The sequence below is a fragment of the Urocitellus parryii genome, chromosome 6 (genome assembly GCF_045843805.1).
Source record: "Urocitellus parryii isolate mUroPar1 chromosome 6, mUroPar1.hap1, whole genome shotgun sequence".
Taxonomy (NCBI): domain Eukaryota; kingdom Metazoa; phylum Chordata; class Mammalia; order Rodentia; family Sciuridae; genus Urocitellus; species Urocitellus parryii.
Window position 1 is genome coordinate 2,095,079 of NC_135536.1, and position 17,323 is coordinate 2,112,401.

Here is a 17,323-nt window from a genome sequence, read left to right on the forward strand (position 1 = left end):
TTCCTCTGAAAGCACCTTATCACCCCTGCTCTGGATTCCTTCCTTCCTTTTATTTATTTATTTTTCTTGCAGCAAGTAAATGCACTCCCTCTGAGCTCACCCCCAGCGCCTTTGTGAAGTTCTTTTTGTTTTTTTGAGACGGGGTCTTGCTAAGCTGCTGAGGCTGGCCTTAAACTTGCCACCCTCCTGCCTCAGCCTCCTGAGCTGCTGAGGGAAGGCCCGGCTGGCCTGGAGGAGCGCCATTTCAGGCCCAGGGCGCCTCCTTGCTGCCTAGGACCCGCTTCCCTGCCTGGCAAGGCTTGCATTTTCTGTGATTCCCGTCCCGTGAATGCTGTGCCGCTGGACCAGTGCCCGTGTTCTGATGTTCCTCGTCCTTCCACCATGAGTGTGAGGGTCACCCTTGCCCAACTTCCCCTGCACACGCTTCACTAGCTCACCTGGCCTCTGCTGTCCTCCAAGGACCCGGTGGGCTTTCCACCCCCACATCAACTGGTCTTCCTCCTGCACATGTCCTTCCCAGACTCCCCACCCCCTGTACAGGCTGGAAAGCCAGGCACCCAGGCTGCAGAGGGATAGGCCGGGCACCATGGTGCTGCTGGCACTGCGGGTGCCCATGGCGTGCTCTGGCAGCCCGGGGAGAAGCTCTTCGGTGCTTTCTCGTCCCCTGAGTGTGGGTCCCATGGCATCTGCTGCTCCAGTCCAAGGCAGGGCTCTACCAACTGCCAGCCCCTGGAATCCTGAAACCTCTCATGGCTGGCTGGCGGCACTGCTCTGCTGCTGCTCTGCCTGTGACACTGAGCACAGTGGCTATGGCTGACAGCCAGGGCCATCAGGCAAGTCACCCAGCTGTACTGACATGGTGTCCAGGGGAAGGGCAGCAGTGCCCCTCACAGGCTAGTGCTGGGACCAGCGATGCCAAGCACAGGCTGAGGACCAGGCAGGCACACCTAGGTGTGCCACGCTGGCCCGCTGCTAATGCCACAGACCCAGGAAGTGGGTTTCCGATGGCCCTGGCTGGCAAGCAGCTGCCCCAACCCCACACCTGCCGTCCCCACATCCTGCTGAAAGGTGAAATACCCCTCCTGACAGGCCCCCAGCTTGTCATGGCACCTGCTGGGTGTATGTGGCCACCAGCTCCCCTCCACTGCAGAGAGCAGGACGGTGTGGCCGACACCCGCCTCCCCACCACGCTCTGTGGCCAGGTGAGCCTGGGCCTGCTGAGAACGTGCAGACAAGTGCCTCTTGTCCAGCTCGTCAGCAGCAGTTTGGGGGTGGCGCAAGGCCACACCAGGCATGTTCTCACAGATGCCTAGTCATAATCCCAAAGAAACCACCAGGGACTCACCTGGGCCTCTCCCAGAGAGGGACCCAGTTCTAGGCAGATGATGTGACTAGGTCACCCAAAGGTCAACCCTGAAGCCCAGGGCAGGCCACTTGGACTGGAGCTGGTAGACGCAAGTGGAGGGCAGCAGCCCTGCAGGCCCGCCCCGCCCAGCAGCCCGGCACTACCTTGTTGAGCTCCTCGATCCTGCGGATCAGATATGGGTTGCTGGAGGAGTTCTCGAAGTAGACGTAGTCTGCAAGAGATGGAGCGAGTGTCACCTGTGGCGGACCCCAGAACCCTGTCCCACGCACCTGTGGCCTGCCTAGCCTCCCACCACACTCAGAATCTCCTGCCCAGGTGCCCAGGCCTCATGCAGCCCACCTGGCACAGGAGCCCTGCCCTGCTACCTCAGGGCGAGCACACAGGGAGCAGAGGGCGCACCGCCAGGCCGCCCAGGAGGCGACCGACACCACCTGCCCAACAGGTGGTGCAGGACCAGAACTCAGCCAGCAGTGTCTACCCAGCGTGCTGGTGCCAATGCTTAGCGTTCAGGCCTCCTGGGAGAGGCTGTGGGCACCAGCTTCCCTGCACGGCCTAGCTCTGGTGCTGCCAAGACCCCGTCCAGATGGGTGTGTCCATCTCAGCACAGGGGTGCTCCGGCCTTGCCAGCTCCCCCCAAAACCACACAGAATGTGTGCCAGGGCCTCCCAGGCTGTGGCAGGCACAGAAATGGGGCAGTCACCCCTAAACCATGGCATCAGCCTCACCCAAGCTCAGCGTCCAGGACTGTGACACTGAAGGTGCCAGCAGCCTGGGACCCCTGAAGTCAGGCCTCTCACTGACTCCACAGAGTGCCAATGTGTTCTGGGGGCCAGAGGTCAGGGAAGAGGAGGGGAGGGCCAGGGAAGAGGAGGCCTCTCTGCCACCGCCAGGCCCCAGGTCCTGGAGCAGCCCAGCTGAGTGCTGCCATCCCATGCGCCCCCCCACACAGGGCTGACCAAGAGGACATCTCAGCTGCAATCAGCCCAAATGCCCATGAATGGGAAGCAGCAGCCATGGAGGACCAGCACAGATGAGCCCGGCCACTTCAGCCACTGGCTGGGAACTGCACGTTGGCACCTACTGGAGGCCACGAGTGGGCACACACCCCTGCACACCAGGTGCTGCCCCCACCACTCCTCAGAGCCAGATGTGGCTGGTGCTCAGGGCACAGCGCCACGGTGAGCAGCAGCCAGATGCAGGGCTGCAGAGAGGGGCCTGGGGCGGGAAGGGTCTGCACTTAGACTGCGCCCTGCTGGTCCGCCCACAAAGGTAACCAAGTTCACCTAATCATGCACTCAGCTGATATCATCACCCGTAGGTTACATTTTGACAAGTGGATTTTTTAAAAAGGGTCTCAAAGCAATAATCTTCTATTCTTGTAAATCAGATACAGAACAGATCATAAACTGGGCAGGACAGTTCAGGCCTATAATCCTACCACTTGGGGGCTGGGGAGAAAGGAGGACTGCAAGTTTGAGGCCAGACTCAGCAATTTAAGGAGACCCTGCCCCAAATAAGAAAATATTTTTTTTAAAAAGGGGGCTGGGGCATAGCTGGGTGGTAGACCACCTTGGGTTCAATCCTCAGTACAAGGACAAAAAGGAACAAACTATAAAACTCAGAACCGAAGACTGTTACTATGGTTGAACACTGACGGAGAGGGGAGTCACTCGGTGGAGAGGGTGGGCAGCAGGCCATGTCTGCTTGGTGGGCAGTGCCCACACAGGACGGCCACCACGGAAGGCCACTCAGAAAGGATGTGACGCACGGGGCACCAGGTAGAGAGCGGAGGTGGTCCCCACCTCAACAGGAGTGACGTCATGGGGCGGGACTGTGGTGACGCGATCACACACTTTGCCAGAGCAGAACTGTGGACACCTGATAAGAGTGAGCAGTACTGGGGGCAGACACTGTGCTTTAGCAGTGAAGAGGATAGGAAGGCAGGAGGCTGGGCACAGGACAAAGGGCCTCAGAGTGGTCGCAAGGACCAGCAGGGCTTGGCTAGCTCTAAGACAGAAGGCAAGGGCTGCAGACCACATCCAATGGGCACTCCAGCCACTCCTGCCATCGCCTGGGCATGCCAGCAGGCACCCAGGGCACAGCGAAAGCCCCTCGGCAGAGGCAGGAGGACACCTGAAACACCCCACCACGAGCCACGGACTTGCAGCAAACCAGGATCCCCAGGTGCTTCTGAGAACCCCACAGCCCACGCCATGCACACCAGGGGAAGATGAGTCAGAAGGGAGCTGCGTCCTGTGCAGGGACAGGGGCCTGCAGAGCAGCCGCTGAACCCACACAAGGAGCTGCAAGCCACAGGCACGAGGGTCCAGGGAGACACCAGCCCTGCTTCCAAGTGGCTGATCAATACTCAAGAGACTGCAAAGGCCGAGGGCAGCACTCAGCAGACCAGAGCAACCAGGCACGCTGGCCCAGACTGGCCCAGAGCTGCCGCGCTCCCTCTGTGCTGCACAGCGCCCCACCACTGGCTGCTGCCCAGCCTTGAGACAGGGTCTTGCTAGGTGGCCCAGGCTCCCCCGCCTCCACCTCCTGAGTCTTGGGGTCACAGGTGGACACAGTGCCCGGCCTGACTCTGTGGGAATGGGGATCTGGTGAGGCAGTCTGTGATCCCAACACCCAACACTGCCGGAAGACTGGACCATGGCGTGGGTTTAGCCAAGTCCCACACCCTTCAGGACAAGCTCACAAAGGACACTGCCGAGCGCCCAGCAAACACCGATTCCCAAAGCTACTGGGCTCTGACAATAGTGGTGCCAAACACCCGCCTCTGGAAGCCATCCACACTGGAGCATGAGACACCAGGTGCCACCGCACGGAAGGGCAGACACAGCAGGACACCCAGCTCTTACCTGACAGAAGTCCACAGCACTGACACGCCAGACTCAGTGTTCCATAAAGTGCCCGCTGACAGGCAAAAACCGCAGGCCACAGGCACCCCACACTTTGCAGGCATGCAACCGGCCCTTCTGTTCAGCAAGTTCCAGTACCATCACCTGTCACCCGTCACCCAAGCAGGTCCACCGAGGCCGGCTGAGTGAGCACAGACATGTGGACCATTCCAGAAGCTCCCGATCGCACGTGGACCCTTCAATCAACAGGCAGGCAGCACCAGCAGGGCCTGTGGCCCCATTAGTAGCCCGCGCCACCCCTCCTGGGGCAGCTGCTCCTGGCGATGCATGCTCAGAGCAACCAGGTACTGGCCCAGACGTACAGAAGCCAGCTCTTCCGCACAGCCCCTTCAGCAACTGCTCTGCCAGCAAACGAGCACCCTGGACTCCATTACACCTTCATTTTCTTCTTCTGAAGCTTCAATGCTCTGCCTTAAGCCTTCTCCTTTTTCTAGTTGGGACTGTACTGTCAAGATACCGTATCCTCCGCACAGCAACCGCGTCCTCAGGTGACGGGAGGCTCTGCCATCAGAGGGACAACCAACGACACACAGGCCACTGCAGCCTACAACCAGGGTTCTGCACCCAGCCTTCTCGCCACCGCAGCTAGGTGTCAGCATACAACCCAGGTGCACTGGACATGCTGAGCCACAGCTGGGCCGGCATGCCCTTGAGCAGCTGGGCACAGTGATGCCGTGGTGGTGCTATGACAGACTGGGCAACAGCCAGCCACGGTGGCACTCGGGAGGCTGAGGAAGGATCACCAACTCAAGCTCTGCCTGGGAAGCTCAGCAGGACCCCGTCTCAAAATAAAAATGAAAAAGGGGGCTGGGGACATGACTCAGTGGTGGAGCTTGCCTGGTGCCCACAGGGCCCTGGGCTCCAGCCCAGCATTATCCCTGTCCCCAGCTTGTGGCACTCAGCTCCTCGAGCCTTCGCAACCTCCCAAGTGCACTGCAGCTTGGGGCTGGGAGGTGGTGGGACCTCCGGGAGGTGGGCCAGTGGGGCAGGCCTGCCAAGAGGAGGGTGGGACCCGGTCTCTTCCTCACCACCACTCCCAGTCACCCCGAGGCGAGTGGGTTCTGCTCTACCACCTGCTCTTGAGAAACTGTGTCACCTCAAGACCAAAGGCAACCAGGTCCAGCAGCCATGGGCTGAGACTGGAAGCAGAAGCCACAACAGACCTTTGTCTATGTGATCTGCCAGGTATCTGCTAGTGATGGGAGGCTGGCACAGTGCGCCAGGGAGGTGTGCCTGGGGCCTTGGCGGGGTCAGATCTCAGGGTCAGGACTCCACCCACCTGCCCCCAGCCCCAGGGAGGGGAGAGGGGCTGAAGGCTGAGGGGCCACCCATGGCCAGTGCACTGGATCCTGCCTGCACGCTACAGCCTCCGGAGAGACCCAAGGGTCTGGGTTGGGGAAACTCCTGTCACTGAATCAGGAGGTGTCAGGAGGGTGGCGTGCCCGAGGCAGGGGACCTGCACCCTTCCTATAGCCTCTTCTGAAAGCGGGTGATGACTTCACAGTAACCCGCCCAACAGCGAGAGTCCCCAGCTCTGGGAGCCGCACCAGGGCTACAGGTCACAAGCCACCTGGTAGGGCCCAGCCCTCGACCTGCGGGTCTCCAGGTAAACGGTGCCAGAACCTGGTTTAACTGCAGGAGCCCCACTTGGTGTCCCCTGGAAAACTGGCTGCAGGCAGGGGAGCCCCACTGGCTGCTGACCAGAGCTGAAGCTTTGTGGGCCGAGCTGCCAGCTATGGCTCAGGAGAGCCACAGGCTCTCGTGCGGCCATGAGCATGGCCGTGCTCCAATGAAACCTCATTTATGGGCACTGGAATGTGAACTTCACGTGATCTGCACATGTCATGAGTATTCTCTTATTTTTTCTCAACCACTTAAACGCGAACAAGCCATTCTCAGCTTGGGAGCACACACAGGGCACAGTCTGCCCCTGCTGCGGCTCAGCACATCCGAGGTGGCCACCTCCCTGGACACAGCTGCAGCACCAACCAACACAACCCCACTGGTTTACTTGCTTTCATTTCTGTGGAAATCGACAAGCCAATTTTACCTTCCTAAGGGAAGGTCAAGAAAGGAGAGCGGTTCACCATATTCTGAAAGGAAGAGCACACCAACTCCAAGCCTTGGGAGGCTGCGGCAGCAGAGCAGGTACATCGCACAAGTCGAGGCAGAGGGCGGACGGCAGAATCTGCAGCCAGCGCCAGCATGCTGGGAGGACCACGACCCAACCTATGGCAATGGGAGAAAGGACACTTGCATGCAAAAACAGACCCTTACCTTACCCTCACGCAGAAGCTACCTTGAAACGGATAATAAACTAAAAAGCAAAACTTGAAACCAGGAAATTCTACAGTAGAACAATAAAGTCTCTGTGACCTTAGGTTAATCAGGCTTCTTAGTTGTACAACATGTGCAATTTCAGTCCACTGAATAAGTACTAAAGCCTAGAATATAAAACATACTCTCAGGGGCTGGGGTGCAGCTCAGGTGAAGTGTTTGCCAACCTGGAGGAGGCCCGGTTCAATCCCCAGCACCACAAAAATACAAAAATAACAAAAAATTCTCACAACACTTAGAATAATAATCCAGTTCAAAAAACCACACAAAGGTACGTGGACGTCAAACACAGAGATGTTGAGTGTCACCTGCCATCAGGGAAATGCAGACCAGAACTCCACCTGGACGTGCTCGCAGCTTTGCACACCATGCAAAGCAGGTGTGGACAGGATCGGGCCAGGAAGCCTCTGTTGACCCCAAATTCGAGCCAGCAGAACACTGTGGCTGGAACAGGGTGACCTGTCAGCTCTGGGGTCCTTCAGTTGCCACTCAGCCCTGACCCAGGCGGCACACTCACCCAGCAGAAGAGCCCGCATCCATGCAAAACTCCAGGCACGGACGTTCAGAGCAGCCACACTTGGAACTGCCACAGACTGGAAGACTGGAAATCACCAAAATGTCCATGGACTGATACAGGTAAACCCACGCACAACAGAAATGGAGAAGAGGAAGTCGACCACGGCAAACAGGTGATTCTCACCTGCAGATGCTGTGTGGAAGCAGCTCAAAGGGTAGCGCCATCTGCAGGACAGTGTGAGGCATAGCCTCAGGATCAGAGCACAGAGGAGGGGTTACAGGATGGGGTGAGCTGTCAGCCAATGGTACCAGGGAAACGTGTGGGGTCGCAGAAATGGTGTGAAGGTCTGTGGCATTACCAAGATGTGTGCACCCGTCAAAAACTGCAGACCAGGGCTGGGAGTGGTGGCATGCACCTTCGTCCCAGTTACCCAGAAGGCTGAGGTGGGATCAGTCAAGCCCAGGAGCTCTGGGCCAGTCCAGGCAACACAGCGCAGCCACAATACCCCATCTCAGCACAGGGGTAGGGAAGGGGTGTGCACGCATGAGAGGGCTGTGGCAAAGCACATCACAGGGCACCAGCCTTCAAACTAAAAGCATACACAAGACCCAGTTCTGGTCTACCAGGCCACGATGAGGCTAATTTACAGACACAGACCTGCTGTTCCCCAGGAGACAGGCGTAGCCCTGCAAGCCTCCAGGTCCACTGTCATGAGGCAACTCACCCATCTTTGTCTAATAGCATCCTTGTTCCCAGATACCAAACACAAACGACAGTACCACCCCTCACACCCAGGAAGTGCAGCAGACCACCTGCAGGTCATGGCTTGGATGTTGATGCAAAAACAGACCCTTCACCCTACCCTGGCTCAGGAGCACACACAAGACGCAGGAGGGAAGAAGTCCAAGAAGAGACAAAGACCCACCCTGACTGCAGGGCGCATGGCCAACAGAGGGCCTTGAACACTGCTAACACTCACCAACACCACAGAGCCGCAACCCTGCACACAGGGCCACTCGGAACAAAGTCCCAAGATGGCACAAACAGAGCACTGAGCAGACTGGGAAGAACCAGTTCACGGGACCCACAGGGAAGATGGCACCTCAAACATCTAAGCAGGAGCCTTACAACTTACCTACTGGCAAGCACCTTCACAGCCATGCCAACAATGCAGACAGTCCTGGGGTGACAGGACTGAGGAGAGAGGAGGGCACGGAGCCCACCTGGGGTCACAGGTAAAGAATGGAAGTTAAGTCCAAGAGGAAACAGAGACCCACTCTGACTGCAGGGCACATGGCCAACAGAGGGCCTTGAACTCTGTGCTCAGCAGGTGCTGCCCGGGGCTGCAGGGTCAGGCACAGGCTGTGTAAGTGTCCTAAGCACATCTGCTGAAGGGGAGAACAGTTCCTCCCCAGGAGAGCTGCAGGAAGCACCCTGATCTCCCTGAAGGCCTCCAGGGGCAACAGTACAGGATCCCAACGCTGACCGCTCGGACAGCCCCTGAGCCTCACCTGCAAGTGAGTGTCATCTCCATCAGGAGCATACCCACCATGCCAGTGTCTCCTCAGGTCTTCAGGACAGTGGCTGCCCTCTCACTCCTGTGTTTTTTTTGGCACTTGGGATTAAACGCAGGGCACATTTCCACTGAGTCATATCCCTAGCCCTTTTTGTTTTATTTTTTTCTATTCTGAGACAGGGTCTTGCTAAGCTGCTAGAAGTTGTGCAAGGACCTTGGCCTGCAAACCCCTCCCAGCCCAGTCACAGCAGGAACCCTCACAAGGACCCTGGGGGCCACTGGGCATCTCTGCACTGAGCTCCAGGGGCCCTGCTGGGTATGAGCATACCCACCCACTGCACACCTCAGAGCCATGTAGGGAAGGCCCAGTGGGCAGCACCAGGCTCAGGGTGCCACTTAGGCCTTGTTCCTGAGAGCAGCCGACCAGGATCCCCTGGCAGAGCTGCCTCTCATCACCAGCAACAGCAGGGCCCAAAGGCACGAGGCCAGATTACAGGCGATCTCACCCCCACAGTGGAGGCTGCTAAGCGCTTCTAAGCAGGGACGTGAGCAGATCAGATCTGTTCCTTGGAGACTCATCTCCCCAGCAGGCCATCAGCTGCACAGCAGGAACAAGAGGGAGGGCCAGAGAGGGGCTGCCCGGACCCCAGCCACAGGCAAGGAGGGGGGCCCCTGTGCAGGACATTGCCCTGACACATCAGACCCAGGACTGAGCAGCATCCCGTGGGCGTGAAAAGCCCCCATTGTGGTGGGGCCTCCAGGGGTACCAGGGAGCCTTGGACACTAGCAAGCAGAGCACACAGGCACTAGAACTCCGTGCCAAAGGCCAGCCCAGAAAGAAAGTTGGGGGCCTCACCTGGCCACAGCCCTCCCCAGGCCCCCTAGTGCAGCAGTGTGGAAGCAGCCCAGCACTGTCTGCTGTACACAGCTGGCAGGGGTCCCACAGACAGCTCTGTGGCTGCACGGAGAGCCTCTGTCGGTGTCACTCACACGGGCAGCAAGGAAAGGAGTTTTCTGAAATCTTCAATCCCTAAGAGAAGGATGCTGGGGTACCAGGCAGGGCCTGGGCTGGGCCAAGTCAGAGGCCCCAGGACAGGTAGCTCTTGGGGAACGGAAGCAAGAGTCCAGAGCAGGTCCTATCTGAAACCCTGTCAGGAGCACCGAGTTCAGCTGGAGGCAATGCACAGAGGAGGGGTCCAGCCCCTCCCTGGTGAGTAATGCCATGACATCCAGCCAGTGGGGTGACCTTGGGGGCCACTGCAGATAGGTGCCCGGGAGCCTGCACCCCCAAAAGCCTATATGGGGGTGGAGCAGCAGCAGGCCCGGCTTCAGGCGTGACAGCTGTCTCTGAACCACTTGCTCCACCTTCCCTAAGCCACCGCATCCTTTTGTTAAATGTTAAATTCTGCTAGGCCAAATTTCTCTCAAAACAATTAGGAGGCCCAAAAGAAGACCCCAGGGCTACTCCCACCAGGCCAGGAGTGGTCAGCAGGTGAGGCGGCCCAGGGCAGGACTCTTGGGGGCTTCGAACCATACCTGACCGGTAAGACCCCAGAGGCCTCCCCACAGGCTGGGAGTAAAGGGCTACTGTCCAGACACTCTGCCTCCACCCTCTCCAAGGACAATCTAGGGCCCCAGCCTGTGGCTGGACTCTGGGACCCCTGCCCTGTGGCCTACACTATCAGGGGAGAAGATGGCAGGACCCAAGGGCCTCTTCTGCCCCCACAGCAGCCATGTGCTAGGAGGACCCCAGACATCAGGATGTGGAGTGGCCCCGTAGGCCCAGGGCACAGGCACTGCCCTTCAGGAGTCTGGAATTCTAATCCCTGGAAACATATTAGTCAAAAGTTTAAAACATAAAAGACACCAGAGCTGGGGGTGGCTGCTGGCATGCACAAGGCCCTGGGTCCCATTCCCAGCACCACAACAGAAAAAATAAAAACAATGAACCAAAAAAACAAAAGAAGTGTTTCTGACAATGTGATAAATATCTAACACCACAAATGGAAAACTCAGGGAGCAGAAGCAGGAGGTCAGGCTCAGGCTGGTAAAACTGCCCTGAGAACACTCAGCGGGACGGGCCAGTCTGAAGCACGCAAAGCCCACAGGTTGTTGGTTTCCTGTCACCTTCTACAAGAGCAGTAAAACAAAAATCAAAAAGCCATCCACAAAGACTGGGTGTTAACTTCTTGTAATCAAAGAAAAAACTCCAGAGAAGACAGTAACAGCCCTTCAAGGAGAAAAACCTGGACAGAAGCAGCTGGAGGTGCAGGGGCTGGGGGCACCTGGGGGCAGGCTCTTCAGCCCTGAGGCCCCACCCAGGTTCTGAGTTATACAGAGGAAAGAAACACATGCAGCTCCCCAGGGAGCCTGGCTTCTCAGGAGAGGCAGCCTCAGGAGCAGAGGTCCTGCAACCTGATGGCCACAGGCGCCAACAGAAGGCCTCTGTCATGCCAGCCACTTCCCAGGGAAGAAACAGGCCACATCCCTTCCCAGGCTGACCACTTCATCCAGCAGTCAGCTGGCATGCAGCTGTGGCTGCCACATATCCACCCTGCCCAGCCCACCCTGGCAGGGGTCAGACTGCCCACCAGGTAGAAGGCAGGACATCCAGAGCTGCCTGCCAGCTAGAATGACCCATGTGACACCTGAGATACACTTACAGTAGGGCATGGTTGCTGCACCTACACAGGCCCCTCGACATGGAGGTCCACAAGAGAAGACCCAGGGCAAGCCCCGTCCCTGACTTGGTCCCTGCCAGCTGCTCCCCTAGGCCACAGCAGGCTGCCCAGAAGGCCAAAGCCCAGGCAGCAATGGACGCAACTGAGGCCTAGCTCAGGGATGGGGGATGCAGCTTCCTCCCCACTAGGAGGACTCAGGCACCCAGCAAGCAGCACAGGGCAAGGCCCCGCTGACACCCAGGGGGGGTACCAGGGGTCCTGTCCAGAAACCTGGGGTCCATGTGATTGCCTCTACAGGGGCCAACAAGTGGAAGGGGAGCCCACAGACATGCCTGCTGAGCACAGCCTCATGGCAGGCCCCAGAGGCTGGGCAGCTCCCACAGTGGACGGCACAGCACATCTGGCAGCACAGCCAGGGCCATGGTCCATGCCAGGCAGCAGAGTGTCCCACAGAGGGACAGCGATCCTGACCTTTCCCTGCTCCTCAGTATAGAAACAGGAAACAAGATGGCCTTTGCCAGGCAGCATGGCTCAGGTCCAGTCCTCAGTCCATGGGACCCCAGGCTCAGAATGGACTCCTGGCTGAGAAAGGCTGGCCAGTGAGGTTCCAGACGGGCCAGGGCCAGACTCACAGACAGGCCAGATAGGGTCCCGTAACAGACTCCAAAACCTGTTCAAGGACCCAAGAAGTCTCACTTCTGGGAATGTGGCAAGACAGGACCTGGCTTTGGGCAGTCACATTATGTCCACATGGGTGCCAGGCACTCCCCAGGGGAACCACCACAAGGCACCGAAGGACAAAGAGACAGATCCTCTCATACCAGGAGGAAATGGAGGCAAAGGCCCAAACCCAAATCACAGGCAGGCCAGCCTGAGCACCAAGCAGGCCCGCAGCTACAGGGGCCTGAGCCAGAGTCCAGGCTCCCTCCCCCAGCCTGAGTAGGGGCAGGGAAAGCTCCGAGCAGTGGTGGGCAGGGGCGGAGGGCCCTGCTGGTGCCCCCAGGCACGAGCATCTCCCAGCCAAGGGCTGGTAGTCTGGCGCTGCCTCCACCCCATCTCCTCCTGTAGGCCCGGTCCAGGAGCAGTGCCTCTGCCGTCAGCCACTCTTCTCCTTACCACGCATGATGCTGAGACCACAGCAAGAACTGTGAACTCAGAGGGATGGGGGCCAGAACAATAGGGGCCCTTCACAGATGAGGGAGAACCTTCCAGATGGGGGGACTAGAGGCAAGACTTGGGTGAGAACCCCCCAGGGGCCTCATCTCAGGCGGGAAAGGGTCTGCATTACAAAACACGGTCCAAGGGGACGCATCAAGCTACAGGACCACCAGAAGCCAGGCAGAGCTGGATGCTACTGCACAGGAAGGAAAGCTGGGGCCTCAGTGGTGAGGCACTCCTGCCCACTCCCTCACAGGGCCCAGGTAGCACCATGTAGAGATGACCTGACCTATCTGTGTCCACTCAGGACCTGGCAAGAAGCAAAGGTGTGAGGACAAGAGACAGGTAGGCTGACATTCCTGGGGAGGGGAGGACAGCTCCTACTGAGGTTGGACACTCATCCAGGGTAGGGGACAGTGCTTGGCTGCTGTGCCCAAAGCCAGAGTAGGCCTGGGTGGACTGCACTCAGTGGACACAGTGGAAATGGAGCACCCTGAGTACTCAGGGATCAGGCAGATGGAGGGGAACATGGTACCTCCTTGCTGTCCCAGCTGTGACACAGGTGGAAACCACCATGCAGGTGGGGAAGGGGCAGAGGCCTGGGGAGGCACAATCCCACTGCCTGGTGACCAAGGGAGGGGTCTGAGTCCAGACAGGGATAGGTACCGTGGAATAGATGGAGTGTCAGCAGGGCCAACTGTGTGCAAGGCCACTGCCTCTTTCCTGTGGGAGCACCAGCTGTGGACAAGCCCAGGGCTCCACTCAGCACCCAAGAACACACCCCCACACACCCGCCAGAGTGAGGCCCCAAGCCAGAGGCTTCCTGGGGCCCAGGCAGCAGGGAAACTGGCCCCAGGAGGAAGACCCCAAGGCCTCAGCCCAGTGGAGACCTCCTACCTCTCCCCAAGGCTTGCAAAATGCCTTCCTGTTGGAATGGGGCGAGCAGGAGACCGAGTAGAGTTTGGGGTGACTCAGAGGGTACTTGGGATGATGGCTCCCTGCCGATGGCCAGCCCCCTAGAGAGCCCCGCTGGGGAAAGCTCCTGGGCTTCGGTGCAGAGGGCTCTGGGCAGGAACGCGGCCCGCTTCAGCGGGGCTCGGGGTCCCAGCAGCAGGAGCCAGCGCTGCGCGGCCCCTCGGAAACCCCACACACCCCAGACCCCCAAACTCCTGCTCCCAGGAGGGCGGCCAGCGCCTCTGAGGCCACGTGCTCCGGCTCGGCGGCTGCAGCCGGCCGCAGCCTCGGGCCCACCGACCCCCGGGAAGCTCCTGGTCTCCAGCGCCGGCCCCGAGGGCCGCCCGGCCCCCAACAGGTGGGCACGGCCCGCTGCCCGCCCGGTTCGCCACCGCGGCGCCCGGCCGGACCGGCCCGCGGACGGGGCCATTTTGGGGCGAGCCAGGCGGGGGCCGGCGGCGGGCGGCGGGCGGCGGGGGAGGGGCGGCGGCCGCGCGCATGGAGGCCGCGGCGGGGCCTTACCTCCGACCCTGTACATGTTGGCGGCCATGTCCGGGCCGGCGGCGGCGGGGCCGCGGGCGGGCGGGCGCGGGGCGCGGGCGGCCGGGCGGGCGCGGGCCGGGGCCGGGGCCGGGGCCGGGGCGGGGGCGGGCGCGGGGGCCGCCGGCGGGCGTTTAAAGGGGCCGCGCTGCTCCGCCGCCGCCGCCGCCGCCGCCTCCGAGGCCGCCGAGGCCGCGCAGGGACGGGAGGGCCGCGGCGCGGGCGGGAGAGGAAGAGGAGGAGCGGCCGCGGGCGGCGGGGAGGGGCCTCGGGCGCCGCCGCCCACCGCGCGGGCCGTTATCCGACCCCGCGCCGCGCCGGCCCGCGCGCCCCTGCCCGCCTGGCCTCTCCGCAGCCCGGCGGCCGGCCGCGCGCCCCTGCCCGGCGGCCCCTCGGCGGCCCGGGTGGCCCTCCCGCGGCGCCTTCTGCCCTGCGGGCCCCCTGAACATCTCCAGGTGGCTGTCGCGCGCGCCCCTGCCCAGCCGGCCTCTTGGCGTCCCCGGATGGCCCTTCCGCACGCCCCTGTCCTGATGGGCCCTTTCCACATCCCTAGGTGGAGCACCCTGGGGCCTCCATGCCTGAGCCCTTCTTGTAGCCCCAGGTGGATCTTACCCAGGCCCTCTGAGGCAGCCCCCCAGGGATCCTCTCGGTACTTTAGCCCTCCAGGCATTCCCAACCCCCTCCCTGAGTGGCCCACCTATCCTGGAGCACAGCAGTCCAGCCTGACCCCGGCACTTTCCTCCCAGGGCTAACTCTGCCACCCAATATCAGGGGGTTTGTGTCCTGCTGTTCATGTTCCAGCCCCTAAGGCCATCTCTGGACTTCAGTAACTTTTCCGGCCCCCCAGGGGCATGTTCCTGAGCTAGGGAGGCCTTCCCAAACTGTGGCCTGGTGAAAAGTCCAAAGGAAGGAAGGGTCTTGTGCCTAGGACCCCCTGCTGCAGGCCCCAGATGAGGCTGAACCCCAGCAAGGATAGAGTGCCTAGGGGCAGTTCCTCTGAAGGTAGAGGGGCAGCTCACACTTTCCAGCTCATCTCAGAATTCTCAGCTGTGTTGATTTTTGAGCATTACTAAAGCTTGAGGAGAGTATATTGCCCAGATACCACCCCCAAGGGCTGAAGACAGGAGGTGGTCCCAAATGACAATAATCATGGTTCCTTCCAAACCATGTCGGGGAGGTGAGGCAGGTATCTGGGGGCTGGAGGTTGGTCTAAGGAACCCTGTGGTGCTGCCCAGGTTACCTGGACAGTGAAGGTCTGTGGCTGCAGTGAGACCATGTTCAGTTTGAAGGGCAACCCTATGGGACACCCTGGGAAGTACAGAGTGTCTCTCAGAAGAGAGCCCTGGGCCACCATGCAAGATTTGGGCAGGTGGCCCAGGCCAGTGCACTGCAATCTCCCAGCACACACAGTCTCCCTGCATGATGCTGGGAGTCTAGGTGGGAAACCAATAGGAGTGCTGAGACCAAAGCCAGGAAGGGTCCAAGAGGGGTTCTGCCACAGTTGTGTGCTAAGAATGGAGTTGGAACTACCAGAGCTTGCTGTGAAGGGCTCCCAGGGAGAGTGGAGGGGTTCAGGACCCCAAGGTGCTTCTTTTTGTGTTTGATGGCGATTGATGTGCAGAGTGAAAGAGAAGTATAGGTACAAGAGGGCAGGTGATGATCCACAGGCTGTGTCTCCAAAAAAGGATAAGATGGAATGGGGGTCTCCCTCCCTCCCCACAGGCCTACGCCTCACACTCTTCCATAGCATAAGATTTCCTTCTACCAATTCCAGAATAACAGACCAAAAAAGTTAGAATTACCCAACAATGCCTAAGCAGCTGTCAGCCATGGAGAGAACATGGAAACATCACACTCCGTACCTCTGCATTTGCCTCCATCCCAAACAGGACAGGCTTCAATAAAACAATCACATCCTACAGGTGCCTGCTGAGGAATATGATTTCCCTCTCCTAGTGTGGGGGTGGACAAGAAAAACATGGCCGTCAGAGCTCAGGGCCCATTTCTCAGGAGGTACCCAAATGAATTCCAAACCAGCCCCACCAGGCCTAAGACACACTCCTCACACAGCAGAATGATGCTTAGGAAGCCTCAGAAGAGGCACAGGGTCCAGCTGCTGCAGGCCAGCTCACTCTGCCTTCCTCTCTCCAGATGAAAGGTGAATGGACAATTGCCTGCCCTCAACCTAGCTCAGAGACAGCCAGAAGATCTCAGGACTAAAGAATTAAAACATCTGGTAGCGGGCTGGGGATGTGGCTCAAGCGGTAGCGCGCTTGCCTGGCATGCGTGCGGCCCGGGTTCGATCCTCAGCACCACATACAAACAAAGATGTTGTATGTGCTGAGAACGAGAAAATAAATAAATATTTTAAAAATTATCTCTCTCTCTCTCTCTCTCTCCCTTCCCTCTCTCACTCTCTCTTTAAAAAAAAAAAAAAAACAAAAAACAAAAAACAAACATCTGGTAGCAAAGCAAATAGACATTCAAGCGAGGAGAGTGACTTGTGCAGAGAGCAGGCATGCTGGCTCAGGAAGGGGCCTGCTGACATGTGAGGAAATTCAACAGAAACACTAGAGGGAGGGAGGGTCAGGTAGGTGGAAAGCCTGGCAGAGCAGAAAGTGCACCTGAAAGTTGGGGACCCAGCACAGGAGTGCTCTACATATTAGGATCCTAATGAGTAACCAGGTCCAACAAAGAGGAGCCCAGAAATCTGCTGACCAGACAGCACAATGCGAGGAAGATTTAAGAGCCAAGGAACATAAGAAGGGTTCACATCACACCTCAGTAGAGTAAGTCAGAAGCAGTCAGGGTAGAACATCAGATTGCTAAGGGAATAACATTTCCAGGTCATTTCAGGGCAAGTCAAGCAGTTAAAGCAACTGACTCAGCTGTTATTTTCTGAATACATACTTTTAAGCTGCCGACCACTCTCAAAGCTGGAGGGTAAGGACATAAAGTCTCAGCCCTGGAGAGCTGACAGTCTAGCAGCAGGCTGGGGACACGTGGTATATAATGTCTTGTGATAAGTGTTTTTGAGACAAAATGGTGAGGGTACAGATTCAGGATCAGGACAAAGAGGGGCACTCTTCAACTCAGGAGTCAGCAAAGGAGAATCTATGCAGGTGGGCAGGGGCCCAGAGGACACTTGGCAGGGACACATCCCTGTGCAGGATCCTTTGGGGCCTGGGGGATTTGGCCTTTGCTTCTGTTATCTGATCGATGCTCAGAAGGATTCCTGAGGCTGCACAAGGCACTGGGTTCTGGAGGTAGATGAGTTTCAAAGAGCCTGAAAGAAAGTCTCCTTGGAATAACAGCAGAGCCTTCTCA

General features: G+C 58.9%; 1 protein-coding gene across 3 annotated transcripts in view; it reads right to left on the minus strand.

Moving 5' to 3' along the window:
* Positions 1-14,050, minus strand: part of Mta1 (metastasis associated 1) — a 35,566-nt gene extending 21,516 nt beyond the window's left edge. For all 3 annotated transcript variants that reach the window (XR_003302277.2, XM_077799665.1, XM_077799664.1), the window contains exons 1-2: positions 13,979-14,050; positions 1,510-1,577 (exon numbers count right to left, since the gene is read on the minus strand). Coding sequence is in view for 2 of the 3 variants with exons in the window: in XM_077799665.1 (XP_077655791.1) it covers positions 1,510-1,577; positions 13,979-14,006 (96 nt within the window). In the remaining variant the exon portion in view is untranslated. The remainder of the gene's footprint in view (positions 1-1,509; positions 1,578-13,978) is intronic.
* Between the last annotated feature and the right edge of the window lie 3,273 nt (positions 14,051-17,323).